The sequence below is a fragment of the Camelina sativa genome, chromosome 20 (genome assembly GCF_000633955.1).
Source record: "Camelina sativa cultivar DH55 chromosome 20, Cs, whole genome shotgun sequence".
Lineage (NCBI taxonomy): Eukaryota > Viridiplantae > Streptophyta > Magnoliopsida > Brassicales > Brassicaceae > Camelina > Camelina sativa.
The window spans coordinates 28051402-28068382 of NC_025704.1; the positions used below are offsets into that span (position 1 = coordinate 28051402).

Genomic DNA, 16981 nt, shown 5'->3' on the forward strand with positions numbered 1-16981 from the left:
AAATTACTAAACTCTAAATTCTAAACTCCAAATACTAAACCCTATCTCATCAAAACTATATCCTAAATGTAAAATAGAGAATCCAAACCTTAGAAAAAAATTATTAAAATTAATTTAACATATTGTAATTTGTGTAAAAGAGGGCAAAAATGAAAATGTTCAAAAAGAATTTTTTTCCTTAAAAGGATTATCTCAAAAAGGGTATTTTTAAATAATTCTCATATTAGAAAAATGTTCCAAATTTCTCTACATTAAAAAATAATATTATATGATGAGAAACTCAATGGGTTTCTCACCAATGCACATGCTCTAATTTGTATGAAAAAACTAAAGGGAAAAAAAAACCATAAACACTCTACTATGTAATCAAAAGTTTCTCCATGTGTTGAAATACTCTAATACTATATATAAAATGAAACTCAAGTAACATCAAATAAATGAACCCAAAAAAAATTAATATGATCAATATATTTTTAAAATCACAATTATAACTATTACTGAATAAACAAATAAAAACTAATAATCTTCAAATTACTAAAATTGAACAACAATGTAAACTAAATCCATGCGTAGCACGGATGACTTCTAGTAAGTTTATATTAGAGGGTTTATTTGCAATAAAGTCCCTTGAGCTCTATGATTACGACGTGTTAGCTTTTTGCAAAAAAAAATTCTATTAAATATATAAGGGATACTCTATAAAAGTTAGGATTCAATCATAAGATTAAACAAAAATTATCATTTACTCGATGTTTAACATTAAGTTGGTTGTAGTGAATATAGATGAATTATTAAATTTTTGATTGATTTGTTTTATAGTGCACCTTCAAACACTGCTTTTTAATGCTTATAAGTTTGGATTTTTGATCAATAAGATAAACCCGAAAAAGTCCGAAAAACCCTGTAGTCCTGTTAGGGCCGGACTCGAGTTTTGAAATATAGGCTCAGAAATATTTCGGGCCGGACCGGGCTGGGCTCAAACATATGCGGGCTTTATGTTTCGGGCCGGGCCGGACTGGGCCAACCCGATTGACACCCCTACCAGTAATTATGGTCTAACGAAATGTATAATACTTTCAGAAATATTTTTAAAAAGTAATATATGAATCCTTTTCCAGTTAGATTTAGTACAATAAACTAAAGTCTTTTGTTTAGTAAACTTTTTTAGCAAAGCATATATATATTTTTTCTTTTTATAAATGGCGAATCTCTGATAGATATATAAGACAACGTTGTTCAAAAATATATATATATGACAGCGATAATGTAATTGTTTTAAGTTTTTATTTCATCTTTTTTCCTGATTATTTTAGCCAGCGACAATGATTTTTTTTTGTAACTATAAAAGCGTTAATAAAAGAGGTTGGAGAAAACTTAAAGTTTAGAACTACATACCTTCTTCACTCCTTCCCATGGTTCCCTATCACTCTTGCTACTTGATGATATTTCAAGGTCAACAAGCTTCTCGAGATGTAAATTTGAAGGGAATTCTTTAATGTTTGTCCATACATATTGAGAACTGAGATGTTGGTTGAGAATTCAGGAAAAGTCCTCAACTTCGAGCAATACTTAAAGTTGAGGCGGTCCAGAGATTGAGGTTGAAGCCAGTTGAAAACTCTTCAGACTGTTGCAGAACTCCATGTTCAATTTCAACAGTTTAATGAGATTGCGTATAGAGGAAGGAAGCTCCACCAAACTCTTGCAAAACATAAGATTAAGCGTCACGAGATTAGTAGCCATGGTAAGGTCTGGAATTTCTTTCAGGTCTTCTGATCCATACAGATCCATTTCCTTTAGACATGTCAAATCCTGTACCCAACAAAAATTAAATACATAGCTCAGTAGAAATTACATATCACGAAATGATTACCATCCAAAAACAAAAATAAGCACTGTGACCTCCCCTCAATGATAATAGCAAAAGAAATTACTCTCAATACTTACCACAACTCCTTCCCACAGCTTATATAGCTTGCTATTCGGCATTTTGAGCTTGACAAGGTTTTTAGGACAAAAATTAGAAGGCATATACCTCACTGAAAATTTGGGCCAGCACAATAGTTTGAGTGTAGGGGGCAAATAGTCGAAACTTTCAGGTAAGTGCATTCTCGCATTCTTCCTATTGTTCTTCGAATCAATTTCTAAAAAACGGAGATTATGCATCTGTTTGAAGGAACTCTTATGTACATTGAACTCGTCAATCTCACTTGTATCCAGTGATATACCTAAAACCTTTTCAGTACCCTGCAAAATATGATATTAATGAGAAAGAGACAAACCCATACAATTCATCGTTTATCAGATGGCATTTCTCTTAACCTCATATATTTGATAGCAGACCTACACCAAAACTGTTTTTGGTGTAGGTCTGCTATCAATATTGACATATGCAAGGAGCAAAAATATTTAAAAAAAAAAAAAAAAAAAAAAAAAAAAAAAAACTTACGGTGCATGCATTGAGTACATCACATATATCCCCGAAATGTGCGTTCTCCAGGTTTGTCAATGGACTGTGTGCGAACAATTCTTCTGCCAATTTCTTGTAGCGAACGGTGCATCACCACAGAACCGTCTCTGACATGAATGAGGGACTTATCAGCTAGGCTTTTCAGCCCAATAGTAACACCCAAGTTACTATCTGCGAGCAACGACTCGATGAATGATACTTCCATGTGATTGAAAAGACATGCGATATGACAAAATATCGCTTGCTCATCTGCACTACGTAACCCATCATAGCTGATTCTTAGTATTTTCTCAATTTGACTGTCTTGACCATTCTGAAACCTTAGCAGCATATCCGTCCAAGACTCCTGATTCGTCCACCTCAAAGACTTACCCAAAAGAGTAAGACTCAAAGGTAAACTGCCCGCGTGTCTTGCAACTTCAACTATAAGCATCTCAAAATCTTCAAGTGGAGCTTTTTTCCCGAAAGCAGATTGACATATGTCAAGAAGCCTTAGAAGTTGTAAAAGGGTTTCTTGATCATTTATGTTCGACTGCTCATGCCTTATATACAAGTGTGTACAAGAAATATTCATATGACCTAATACAATCTATTAAACCGACTAACTATAGGCTAAGTATAATACAGCCCAACTCCAATATAGCTCAACACCTTTTGTCCAACCCAGCTTGTCAAGGAAAAATTCAAACTCCTTTTGTCCCAACGCCTTATTCAAGATATCAGCAAGCTGAGATGCAGAAGAGACATGCTTTGTAGCGACCGTCTTACGTACGAGTTCATCCCGGATAAAATGACAATCACGACCAATATGCTTCGTACGAGCATGGAACACCGGATTTGCGGCAAGCTTAATGGCTGATAAACTATCGGAATGAAGGATCGTGGGAGGAGTACAATCGATGCCAAGAGCAGGAAGCAAATCACGCAACCAGAGAATCTTACTAACAATTGTTGCCATAGTGCGGTACTCTACTTCTGCCGAAGATTGAGAAACACGATCTTGCTTACTAGTCTTCCAAGATACAAGCGAACCACCAAGCTGAACAAACCAGCCTGTGAGAGAGCGACTAGTGAGAGCACACTTACCCCAATCAGCATCACACCACGCAGTAAGCACCAACGGAGTATGCGCTCGAAGAAGTATCCCTTGACCCGGACTATGTTTCAAATAGCAAACAACACATAGAGCAGCAGTCAAATGAGCCTGTTTGGGAGCAGCCATAAACCGAGAGAGAATGTGAATAGCATAAGACAGCTCAGGTCGAGTGACACCAAGATAAATCAACCGACCCACCAAGCGGCGATAACGAGTTGCTTCAGAACCAACAAGAGTGGCACTTTTAACCCGGTCAAGACGATGATTCTGTTCCAGCGGAAAAGAAACTGGTTTGACACCCATAAGACCTGTTTCAGCAATAATATCAAGAGCATATTTCTGCTGACATAAATAGATGCCAGACGGACTACGCGCAACCTCAATACCCAGAAAATAACGCAACACACCGAGATCCTTCATGTGAAAACAAGAGCTTAAATAAGCTTTGAACTCGTTGACAACATGGATCGAGCTTCCCGTGATAATCAAGTCATCTACATACACGAGAACATGAAGACGAGTTACCCTATTTTCGAATATAAAGAGGGAATGATCTGAATCATTTTGCTGAAAACCGTAACTCTCTAACACCTGACTCAGCTTGGCATACCAACATCGCGGTGCTTGTTTGAGACCATAAAGAGATTTATGCAGACGAAGTACCTTATTGGGATTACTTGACTGAATACCTGGAGGAAATTTCATATAAACTTCTTCATCAAGATCACCATGGAGAAAAGCATTATGAACATCCATTTGATGAACCTCCTAATTCAAAGATGCTACTTGTTGAAGAAAAATACGGACCGTGACCATTTTAGCAACAGGAGCAAAAGTTTTGTTATAGTCAAGACCCTCAGTTTGATGATTGCCAAGAACGACAAGCCGTGCCTTGTACCTTTGAAGAGAACCATTGGCATTAAACTTGAGAGGAAAAACCCACATACAGCCAAGAGCTGTCTTCCCCGGAGGAAGATCGTTAGGAGTCCATGTTCTTGTATCCTCACAAGCAGTTATCTCATCTTTAATAGCCAACCGCCAATTTTCGTCTAAAATCGCCTCTTTGAAAGATTTTGGTTCTGTTCCAGCCGTAATTGCAAAAAGAAATGCTTGATAGTTCTCGGAAAAACTGGCACTAGACAAGTAATTATCTATGGGATAAGGAGTAGCCGATGGATTAGGATTGGCGAGAACAGTTAAAGCATAATCAGCAAGCATAGTTGGAGATTTCTTTTTGCGTTTACCACCTTCGAGCGACTGAGAAGAAGCAGTTGGAACAACCAAAGATTCCGAAGAAATGGAGAGGTCTGGGGCTGTTGAAGCTGTAGAGGACAAAGCAAGAGAAGAACTATGAAGAGGAGGAACAACATAGTCTTTAAGAAGCACAAAGGGCATTTTCCTTCGATGACCTCTGCCTAATAGCTCGGGTAGCCCTGGTGACGAAGAAGACGCACTGTCAAGTTGTGGATCAACTGAGGCAGAAGGTGCAGGTACAAAGGTTTCTAAAGACGACTGAGTACGCAGAACAGGGGATTCGCGAGTCTCAGAAACCGGATCATGCGGTCTTGAAATGGGAACGGGCAAAACATCTGTAGATGAAGACGTAGATGCTGGTAAAAATTCATCATCGAGGACAAGTGGAGGAGATGTGTCTGCAGAAGCCAAAACCGGTAATGAAGAAGACACAGCAAACGGAAACTCTTGTTCATTGAAGATCACATCTCGTGATACAGAGACAACCCCTGTCTCAATATTATAAACTCGCCAGCCCTTCTTACCAAAAGGGTAACCAAGAAAGACTGATTTCGTACTACGAGTAGCAATTTTATCTCCACCATGTTTCTGGTTATGAACATAACACAAACATCCAAAAACGCGAATACGAGTCATTGGAGGCGGACATTTATAAATCAGCTCAAATGGAGTTTTACCGTTAAGCAGATGCGTCGGAGTACGATTTATGAGATAACCGGCGGTGAGAGCACAATAGCCCCAAAATTTTAGTGGAAGATGAGCATGAAACATTAGAGCTCGAGCAACATTCAAAATATGGCGATGCCTGCGTTCAACACAACCGTTTTGTTGAGGAGTCCCAACACACGATGTCTCATGAATAATTCCTTTTTCTGTAAAGAAATCGGAGAGACATACAAACTCAGAACCATTGTCACTACGAACTGTTTTCACATGAGCTGAAAAGTGCGTCTCAACTAACTTAAGAAAATTCTTAAAATGGCGAGGAGCATCACTCTTAGAAGGAAGAAGATAAATCCATACAGCACGAGAGTAGTCATCGAGAATAGTAAGAAAATACCGAGACCCACAAAGAGCAGTCGTCCGGTAAGGACCCCAAAGATCACAGTGTATGAGTTCAAATGGGAAACTTGTCTTATTATTACTCAAAGGAAAAGAATCACGTGTTTGTTTTGAACGAATACAAACGTCACAACTTTGAGAATCAAAACTACTATGACTACTTAAATCAGAAAACTTCAACATTTCCATAGCTGTAGAAGATGGATGACCCAACCGACAATGCCAGACATCAACGGACACCGAGTCGACCTTGTAAGCTGCTGCAACGTCCAAGCCTCTAAAGAAATACAGCCCGTTTTGTTGTTCACCGACTCCAATCAGCATCTTGGTAATGCGGTCCTGAACAACACAAAGCCGGTCAGTAATTTGCAAAATGCACCCTCTATCACGGGTGAGCTGCGAGACTGAAATGAGATGACATTGAAGTCCATCAACAAAATAGACATCTTGAAGATTCAGTTTGGTGCCAAATGAAACACGACCATGTTTAGTAGCGGTGGTGAAACGACCATCCGGTAGTTTAATTAAGACCGGTGCCATATCACATATATCAAACAAAAACTCAAGGGTTCCTGTCATATGATTAGATGCCCCAGTATCAATTATCCAAGATTCAATGAAAACTTACCAGATAACCGCTCAGTAGGAGGAGCTTTTCGTTCTTCAAGCATATGAACTAAAAGCTTCCATTGATCGTTTGTAAGACCACTAATACCAACACGATCTGCAGCAGTCAGAGGTGCTTGTTGCACAGGCAAAGTAGAGGCGTTAAGACCAAAACCAGAAGTGAGACCATTCGTTTATGCAGCAACGTGATTAACATGGGCAGCATCCGAGCCTTTGCTTCGCATTGATCCGATGGCAGTAGTATGAGGACCACGACCCGTGACATTACTGGATGGACTTCCTTTGGAGAAATTATTCCCACTCTTAAGCTTGGTCTTATCTGGCCACCAATGTGGATAGCCAATACGCTGAAAACAGTTTTCAGCAGATGCCCAACACGACCACAGTCTGAACACGTGACTGAAGAACCTCTGTTTTCGACAAAACTACGAGGCCGAGAGGCAGTCTGAACAGCAAAACTCACACCGTCTGTCCTCTCATCATGTAAACGACTCAGAAGTTTCGATTCCTCATCCTGAGACACCGTGTTGTAAGCTTCCTCAAGACTGGGCAAGGGAACCCGAGAGAGTAAAAAAGACTTGATGGAACCGTACACCGTTTCGTCCAAGCCCATCAAGAATTGGTGAAGCTTGTCCTCTTCTCGCTCTCTGCGAACTTCCTCCATTGTCTTGGCTCTTTGGTAGTCAGCCAAGTTCCGCCACAGTTGAGTAAGCTTGCCGTAGTAGGCTTCTATGGCAAGTCCTTTTCGACGACAGTTTGCTAAGTCCGTCTTAAGACGTTGAACACGCTGTCCATTCTTCACACCAAATCGCTTTTGGATATGTTCCCAAAGCTCATGTGAGTCATCGGTGTGAGAAAGAGATGAAGATAAATTTTCATCAATAGTAAGCTTGATCCAGGAAACAACTAGTACGTTGTTTGCGGCCCAATCTTCAAAGTCTGGTGATGTTTCGGCTGGCTGAGGTATAGTACCATCAGCGAAACCGAACTTTTTCCTTGCCTTTAGTGCCAAGCGAAGGTTAGTTGCCCACTCATCGTAGTTAGGACCACGCAACAATGGCTTGGAGATCAAAGTTCCAGGATTATCACTAGAAGATAAGTCATACGGTGAGATCGTACGACGGCTTTCAACACGTGATGGATTTGTAGTTTCAATCAAAGCAGAAGAAGCTGATGTTGAGATTGAATCAGAAGTAGCCATCACTTACGAAGAATAACAACTAAGAGAGAAAGTTGTATTGCAGGTCAATAAACGAAAAGAAAAAAAAATACAGAGATCTGGAAGCAGCAGAAAGAGATCCAGAGAAACGAACAATAACCTTTAGAAGTTTTGGTTATTGTTCTGATACCATGTCAAGAAGCCTTAGAAGTTGTAAAAGGGTTTCTTGATCATTTATGTTCGACGGCTCATGCCTTATATACAAGTGTGTACAAGAAATATTCATATGACCTAATACAATCTATTAAACCGACTAACTAAGTATAGTACAGCCTATCTCCAATATAGCCCAAAAACTTAACATCTGAAATGCATGCTCTTTAGTGGGGAAACTAACTTCATAAATATGCTCAATCCTATGAGCCCTTAAGATATACTTATTATTTGTAACCACAATGATTCTGCTCCCACTTCCAAACCATTGAGTTTGACCCACCAATGTATCTAGTACCATAAGATCATCCAAATCATCAATAACGATAAGAACTTTTTGGTGCTTTAGCCTCTCTCTCAGTGCACTTGGATCATCTATCTTTATGTCCTTTATCCCAAGAATCTCCGATAGGAAGTTTCCTTGTAGCTGCAACTTCATGTTGGGGTCGTCCGGATTGGCACCACTATAAATATTCCGACACTTAGATACAAAAGCCATGTCGATGAAAGTGCTACAGCGGAAGTGACAAGAAAGTCGCTTAAACAGAGCTCTTGCAATTGTAGTCTTACCAGTCCCTGAGGAACCCCATATACCAACCATTCTCACTTCTTCAGATTCCAGTTTCAGCAGTAAACTCATTTCAGCGATATGATCTTCGATGCCAACAAGTTCCTCTGAATCCTTAGGTGTAGTTGAAAGCAGTTTACCCAAAACATCATTGGCTATTTCTTCAATCATTTTTGCTTCGTTATCCCTAATTATAAGGTGAAAAATATATGAAATAACAGTTAATTTCAAGATGTATCTAAGCATATAATTATGTAAGAAATTTTGAAATAACAATTTATTCAAGACGTATCTACATAAGAATGAAATGTAAAAATTATACCAGGTGGCAGAATCAAATCCAAGCATATTAGCTACATCAGTCAACGCTTTCTTCCATTGACTTTTCACTTCTTCTGAATGTCTCTTGCAAGTCTTTTCGAAGATCTTTCCAAATTCACAGATTTGGTGCCTCACATGGGAAGGATCCACACCGTAGAAAACTGGTATTACAATATTATCCTTGCAATTCACAATCTCCAGCAACTCCTTAAGACACCAGCTTGAAGAAGCGTAGTTTTTGGAGAAAAGTACCACTGCGATCCTAGATTCCTTAATCGCTTGTTCAAGCTCTGGCCAGAGAGAGTTGCTTCGCTCCATCTCATTGTCTTTGAAAGCAGTGATCAACTTGCGGTCGAGCTCCTTGAGAAAGTGGCTACGGAAAGTAACGCGGACGTCTTCCCCTCTAAAGCTCAAGAAAACATCATATAACCAATTGCGAGAAGCAGATGAAGATGCCATAGAGAGAGAATGAGAGGAGGAAACTAAAAGCCAATATTTTGGAGATTGATGATATAAGATCTAAGTAGTGAGACGTTTATATAAAACGTTAACATTGCATCTGAGTAGCAATTTCACTATTGTTTCTCGGACATTTCTCTTCCTAACTTGACTTAATCGCTGCCACACAAGTCTAATCTTTTACACTAGTACATCTGCTTTAAAGATTGACGGCCGAAGTTTCTCAGACTTTTCAAACGCAACTTGACGGATGTTTCCCAATTTGATGTCTTAATCATTGCTGCACATGGTCACATACAAATGTTTCATAGCCTCTTAAGTCTTATCTTTTCTGGGTCTTTTGTTTCCAAGATAACACTTATTGGCTGGTGGAGTCTTTCAATCTTCAATTCCTTCGTAAGACTTTTCAAAGAATTCTTGCGGTTAGCAAATAAGTGTGAATATTAGGAATTAAGTGTGAATATTAGGGAGACTACAGATTTTCTTGTATTACTCAGTATACCAAAACCGATTTGTATCCATCTTTTTGGAATTTAACCAGATTGTATATATAAGAAATCAGATTTTATAATCAATCATGGACAACACAATGACGACAGTTAGGAAAAAAAGAAAGTCAGAGTGACCAAAAGAAAAAACATTGGGAATAAGGGTTTAGGAATTATCACAATCTCTTTTTTACCATTGGGTTAAAAGGACAGACAATAAATAACATTAGATAATGAAAATTTCAGTCCTGGGTTGTGCCTTGCTAAACTGTTCTGCTGTGTTATCATTCCACAATTTTTGTAATCAGATGCGTTTCTTAAGCATTTTCATCACTTAATAAATGCAGAACTTATAACTAAATGTATGAATAAACATTTTTGCAAAATGATACTAGTTTGGTTTCCAAGAGTTCTCTTCTCCTAATACACTATTATAGAATTCTAATATCATAATGATGATTATGGATTTCTTCATGATCAAATGATGTGAACTTTGCCATCGCTGATCATCACTTTGTTATCATCTTGCAGTTTCTGCATATAATCCACAATAGAGCATTAAGTTATGAAGAAATTGTATAAAAAGCAAAATAACGAGAAAGCTTTTTTATTGATTTGTGATTTACCTCTAGGAGAGCCATAATCTCATCTGCAGAGTAACGAGAAGCGCCAACTCCATTGTTGTTGACAACAGTCTCTATATCTGCAATAGAAATGTCATCAAGCCTGTGTGTCCTCATGTGCTGCCCAAACACTCGTTCAAACACTTCAATCCTTGCTGCAGAGACCGTGCCACTGAACTGCTCTACTGGAGGTTCATCCACTTCCATTGGATCTGCAGTTTCACTAGATGGACCAGCAAAAAGAAATAAAACAATGTATATTAGGGTTGAGAAATCTGAGATATGAGTTTTCAGGGAGGAGATCAAATTAGTTACCTGTCGACATTTGCAGCATCATTCTCTGCTCCATCTTCATTATTACTGCGTTGATTGCCTCTACGGCCACTTGGTGTTCTTTCTTGTTCTGTTTGTTCCCTTTGACGTTCTTCTTGCTCGCGTTCATCCATCTCTGTTAATTCTTGATGATATATTGCAAAGTTCATAAGCTTCAAGGCAGCCTCTGCATCAACTTTAGTAACCTTTCGAAATAAAGTGATTACTTTAGAGTGAATCTAAAGAGAACATATTCACGACCAGGGGGAATAAACAGAAGATTTGAGTTAGTCTGTTACCTCTCTGCTCAACTTCATTTTGGCATGTGCCGTGGCAAGACGGATTATTGTCTCCAGAGTTCTGGCTGTTATCGGAAGAGTACCTCCAGTCTGCAGATATGTAGATGGTTGTGTCAAATACAGGTTCCCAAGACAAAGACAAAACACTCAATGTAAGGTAATGTTATGAAATGAATTACCTTGGTATCGGAACCTGCATTTCTGAGATCTGCATATGCTTCTGCAATACGTTCTGATGCCTGCAAATTTAATTAAAAAAAAAAGAGAGATTTTAGTGCAAAAGATAATCAGATACATAAAATATTATATATATGAGTTCAGTGTCTCACTTCATCAGTGAGCTTTGGCGTGATACGGTGCTTGGCATAATGAATGTACTTCTTCAAGAACTTAATCGTAAGGGTTTTGTCATATGTTTGGCCTCTTTTCCTCTTCCCATGTAGAGTTTGGTTATACTTAACAAATACTTCACTCTCACCATCGTCCTCTCTCGTGTATGGCAAGCTCCCATCTGGACCTGCCTCACCTATGATCACACAAAAGCCATATATGTTTCAAAACGTGGGTTGTGAAATGTTTGGTAAAAGATAGAAGCATGATTTATAGGCTACCTCTATCGTTTTTGTAACGATGCATGCGCAAGACATGTTCTGATATCAGGCGGTCGACACCAGCATCCATTTGGTCCAACACAATAAACAGTAGATCAAAACGAGAAAGCAGCGAGTCTGGAAGTCCAATGTTCTTTGTTGGAGTCAGTGATCTGTCATACTGCAGGAGTAAGAGTAGGATATTAGAACAAGTAATACTAGTCAGTTGAGTCAGCAGATTAGGACATGTTCTGAGCGGACTTACAGTTCCATATATGGGATTTGCAGCTGCAACCACACTGCATCTAGCATTCAGTGATGCATGGATACCGGCTTTTGCAATGGTTACAGTCTGTTGCTCCATCACTTCGTGTATAGCAACTCGGTCCTGATCGTTCATCTTATCAAACTCGTCAATGCACACAATACCTTTATCAGCGAGGACCATTGCACCAGCTTCTAGTCTTCGCTCCCCTGATGAAAATGAGAAGTGAGAAGTTAATTTTTATGAGAAATAGCACTATGAACTTTTCCAAATTTTGATTTTAGTTTTTGAAACAAAAAAAAAAGGTCAAAACGCATCTGTGTGCTTTTTACCTGTTTCTTGGTCAGAAGTCACAGCAGCAGTTAACCCAACACCAGAAGAACCACGACCTGTGGTTGATATAGCCAATGGTGCAATATTCATTATCGCTCTCAGAAGCTGAGATTTAGCAACAGATGGATCACCCACCATCATCATGTTGATGTCTCTAAAAGCACCAAAAGAAAATTTTAAGTGAAGAAAGAAAAAATCAGTTAGACAAAAGTATCCAATGGACGGAAGCTGAAATCAGTTTTCAAGAAAGACTTACCCTCTCAAGTGGGTTCCATTCTTGAGGTTCTTTTCAACACCGCCAAGCATCAGTAAAACTACTGCTTTCTTTATCCAAGTGTGCCCATAAATAGAAGGTGCTAAGGAACGAGCCAGGAGATCAAATGCATCATCTCTGCCTGCAATCTTTTTAATGTACTGTAGGTCTCGCGGTTGGTATATTGGTGCATTTGCTTCTTTGTTGAGCAGAGCGATATTATTGGCTATGAGGATAGTCCTACACAGCAGAAAGAGCTTGGTCAACGTTATCAAGGTGAAAATAACATTTTAAACTTAGGGATGTGTGAGAAAACGCACCTAAAGACTCCATTTACACTACCCTTGCTTTTCCCTGGAAGAGCTTTGTAAATGCCGAAAATAGCCACTCGATCTCCTGGCTTGCATGAGTCAACAANTAAAAAAAAAAGAGAGATTTTAGTGCAAAAGATAATCAGATACATAAAATATTATATATATGAGTTCAGTGTCTCACTTCATCAGTGAGCTTTGGCGTGATACGGTGCTTGGCATAATGAATGTACTTCTTCAAGAACTNGAAAACACAAACTCTGTATTCAGTAACAGGCAAATCTTCCAGATATAAAGATAGATTAACACAACAACAAAAAAGAAACATGTAATTACCCTTGTGGGATAGACAGACCCAGTGGGTAAACCCGCATGAGATGTTATGTCTCGATATTCTCGATTGGTAAATTCACCGGTTGATGGACAAAAGTGTACGCTTTTAACAACCTTTGGCCTCACAAGAGAGCCTGAAGAGAAAGAAAAAAACATGTGTCAGAGATTTTTGAACTCGAAGATAAACAAGAAAACAGCATGAAAAAGGCAGAGGAAAAGAGTGAAAATGCATACATTTGGTGAAAATGCCCTCAACACAGACTAAAGATCCGATAAACTCAGAGAGAAGCTCTCTAGGAGTGACAACACGAGAGACGAAAACACCTTCAAATCCAACAAGGACTTGCTCTCCTTCCTTCAAGTATTTAGGGTCAATACCTCGTGTAGCTTCAGTAGCTGCCTCACAAAATGACTGCATGTACTCATTTGGATTCCTCAGTATCCTATCCCCAAAAACACACAATCTCCAATTCATAAGACTATATATCTAAAAAAAGCACAAACCTTTAAAAATCCCCAAATTCACAAAACCCTAAAATAAATTGACAAATGTAATTGAAAATTCATAACCTTTCTACAAAAGAACCGATTAAAAAACTATCGCAAATTCAGGAAAGATGACGAACCTAGAGGAGGAATCGCGGAAGTAGTCATGAATGTGAGAGATATCAACAATGAGACGGTGACGCTTCTGCTGTACCAACGCCTTGATTTCTTCTATGTACATCTACACACAATTCAATCAATTTCCCAATTTACATCTATACAAGAACAGAAGAAAGCTCGAGAAAATGTCTGGTGAAGACAGGAGGAAGTGATAAGAGTGAAGTCGACTTACGCTATCGAGGAACTGGATAAAATCTCTCTTGTGGCGAAGCCTCGTCTCCTCTGGTACATCCATTTCTTAACCAAATCTGGGTTCTTCGTTCCGCCCTTCTTCTTCTTCTATGAAAAAAAAAAAACCTGATTTAGTGAGTTTCGATTTCGAGAAGCATAAAGGGAGCGTCTTTGCTATGGCGGGATATTGTGGGATGACCTGCTCCCTTTTTGGCGGGAAGAGAGTGTTCTTTTGGGCCGATATTAATTGGGCTTTTTGGTTGGGCCTTCATCGACGCGCTTGGAGATTTTTTGTCGGTGGCGCCAACGCGCTCCTCTTCCGCGTTGTTTTTTTTTTTACTCAAGGCGATAACACCAAACCGGTACGGTATATCTGGTTTACACGCAGATTCTAAAATCAGACCGTACCAAATCAATTCAACTAGATTCGGTTTACTTTTGCTACTGTGTTTCTTATTTTCAAACCAGTAAACCGGAATATATAAGAAATTGTATAAAATCCAGACTAAACCATTCGTGTCGTATGTAAAAAATTCAAACAGTTGAGAATCCCACTAATTTGATTATTCTGAAACTAACACCATTGCTACAAAAGATTCTCAGTTCTGTTTATAAAATTACTCAAATATGGAACGAACTAAAGATACAAACATTCCGCGGGATAAGAGGGGGGAACAAGCAAAATCTGAAATCTCAGCAACAATAAGAAAACATGGAATAAAAAATGAGATTCGGAAATGGCCAAGAGGAAGAGCTCAAACTTGTTAACCAAGAAGAGCTGCAAGTGGTGATGATGGATGATGATGGAGATGATGTAACAGATGGGGCAGAGAATTTTTAAATGGTATGAAAAATCAGGGTTTGAAGGCAGAGAAGGCGACGACTGAGTTGTGTCCACCAAACCCGAACGAGTTTGATATGGCTGCAGCAACAACAGAAAGACATTATTAATCAGAGAAATCGTTTTCAGTTTAATCCAATGAGAAGGTGGGCATATCGTCACTTACCAACATCAACCTCGTGCTGCTTCTTCTGGTTTGGGACCGTGTCAAAGTCCACAGCTTGTTCCGGGTTCTACAATGAGAAACAGAGCATAAGCGTCTAAGACAAACAAAGCCCACAGTTTAAAACTGAAAGGAGAATCAAAGAAGCCTTTTCTTGACTCCTTGTTATACTGTGATGTTGAACTTGTAAATGATTTTATGTTAGAGAAAGGAAGATTATACGTACAAATTGGTTGATGGAAGGATGCAGCCATCCAGTGTTGATAGCCTTCACGACGGCGATGGCTTCTAGACCTCCAGCTGCACCGAGGCAGTGACCTATCATAGACTGTAACAAAATAAAAAAAACTGTTATCAACAGGAAAATGCAAAGCAAACAAATACACAAAAAGGAGGAGGAGAAGAACATTCAATCGCAGTAGCCTTGGGGACGAACCTTGGTGGCGTTGATTTTGATCCCTGAAGTGCTCTTGAATACCTTTTTAATGGCATTAATCTCAGCAAGATCACCAGCAAGAGTGGAAGTTGCATGTGCGTTGATGTAATTTACCTGAAAAAAAAAGTGAAATGAATCTAAGTAGGGAAGTAACATGAATTTTTTGGATACCTTTTTGTTTCAGATAGCCATAAAACTTCGGAAGCATGAAAAGTTTGTGTTTATTTACCTCCTCAGGTGATACACCAGCATCTTCAAGACATCTCTCAATACATGAAGACACACCAAGCCCATCAGCTCTTGGATCAGTCATATGGTGAGCATCACAATTAACAGCACCTCCAAGATATTCAGCTACAATAGGAGCACCACGTTTCATTGCATGTTCCAAGCTTTCCATCACCTAATAATAAAGCAGACAGTAATATTACTATTGGGTCTTTCCGAAACAGTTTGTCACATGTATGAGCCAATATCATGATGAAACAAACCTACTTTGTTTAGTTGTAAAATTCAAGTTCAAATATACTTCCGCAGCTAATCGACTATGGGAAAGCAAGTTTCATCATTAAGAAGTAGGAACCATTCAGCAAGATAACAGTGTATCAAATCCTATAGGCCAGAACAAACTCGTATATACAAACACCCATACACACATCCTTCAAATGTAAGTGAATGTAAATCCATATCTTCAAATCTAAGAGTAAGAATTTCTGAGACATACCAGAACACCAGCTCCTTCACCCATAACAAAACCATCTCTTGCTTTATCCCATGGCCTTGAAGCAGTTTGAGGGTCATCATTTCTCTGTGACAATGCCCTACAAGCAACAAAACCTCCCAACCCAATAGGAATAATAGCAGCCTCGGTTCCACCAGCAATCATCATATCCGCTTCGCCACGACGAATGTGGTTGGCAGCAGCGTAAAAGCAGTAGTTAGAAGTAGCACAAGCAGTTGAGATCGAGTAGTTTGGACCCATAAGACCAAGATCAATCGCCAACAAAGCAGAACCCATGTTTGTTATAGCATAAGGTATAAAAAATGGACTAATCCTCCTGTGACCCTTCTCAATCAGATTCTGAACTCCTTCTGAAAACACAGTTAATCCTCCCATACCAGTCCCTACTAGTACTCCAGCTTTCCTCTTATCAATCTACAAAACACCCAAACCAGAGATGAGTATGAACCTCAAAATTGGAGTTACTAATTCAAGAAAATGTTCAATCTAATCTGAAATTTAAACTCTTTATGTGCCTAATTCAAATCTAAGACGGAAAAATTGAAACTTTATGATGAAGAAGGTTACCGAGTTAAGGTTATCACCACCAAGATTAGCACTCTCAAGAGCTTTCTTGCCAGCAACAATGCAATACTTCAAACAATCATCAAGCCTACGCTCATTCTTGCCATCGATATAACCTTCAGAGCTAAACCCACGGATCTGACCACCGAATCGAGTCGGGAACTTGGACGCATCGAAACGGTCAATCAAACTGATCCCACTCTCACCAGAGAGGAGTTTCTCGTAGTAAGCATCAACGTCGTTGCCAAACACGGAGACGAGACCCATACCAGTAATCACGACTCGTTTCTTCGGATCTGTTTCGCGTTTGGGAGCGGAGACAGTGGCTGATGCTGATGCGGAGATGAACGAGCGTTGTCTTCTAA

General features: G+C 39.1%; 1 protein-coding gene and 2 pseudogenes across 1 annotated transcript in view; all 3 read right to left on the reverse strand.

The window, feature by feature from the left end:
• LOC104771891 lies at positions 1351 to 9424 on the reverse strand (annotated as a pseudogene).
• Positions 9934 to 14026, reverse strand: LOC104771892 (annotated as a pseudogene).
• Positions 14409 to 16981, reverse strand: part of LOC104724753 (3-oxoacyl-[acyl-carrier-protein] synthase I, chloroplastic) — a 9281-nt gene continuing 6708 nt past the window's right edge. The window contains exons 2-7 of the mRNA XM_019242443.1: positions 16035 to 16466; positions 15540 to 15713; positions 15311 to 15424; positions 15101 to 15202; positions 14878 to 14944; positions 14409 to 14792 (exon numbers count right to left, since the gene is read on the reverse strand). Coding sequence (XP_019097988.1) covers positions 14725 to 14792; positions 14878 to 14944; positions 15101 to 15202; positions 15311 to 15424; positions 15540 to 15713; positions 16035 to 16466 — 957 coding nt within the window. The 3' untranslated portion in view covers positions 14409 to 14724. The remainder of the gene's footprint in view (positions 14793 to 14877; positions 14945 to 15100; positions 15203 to 15310; positions 15425 to 15539; positions 15714 to 16034; positions 16467 to 16981) is intronic.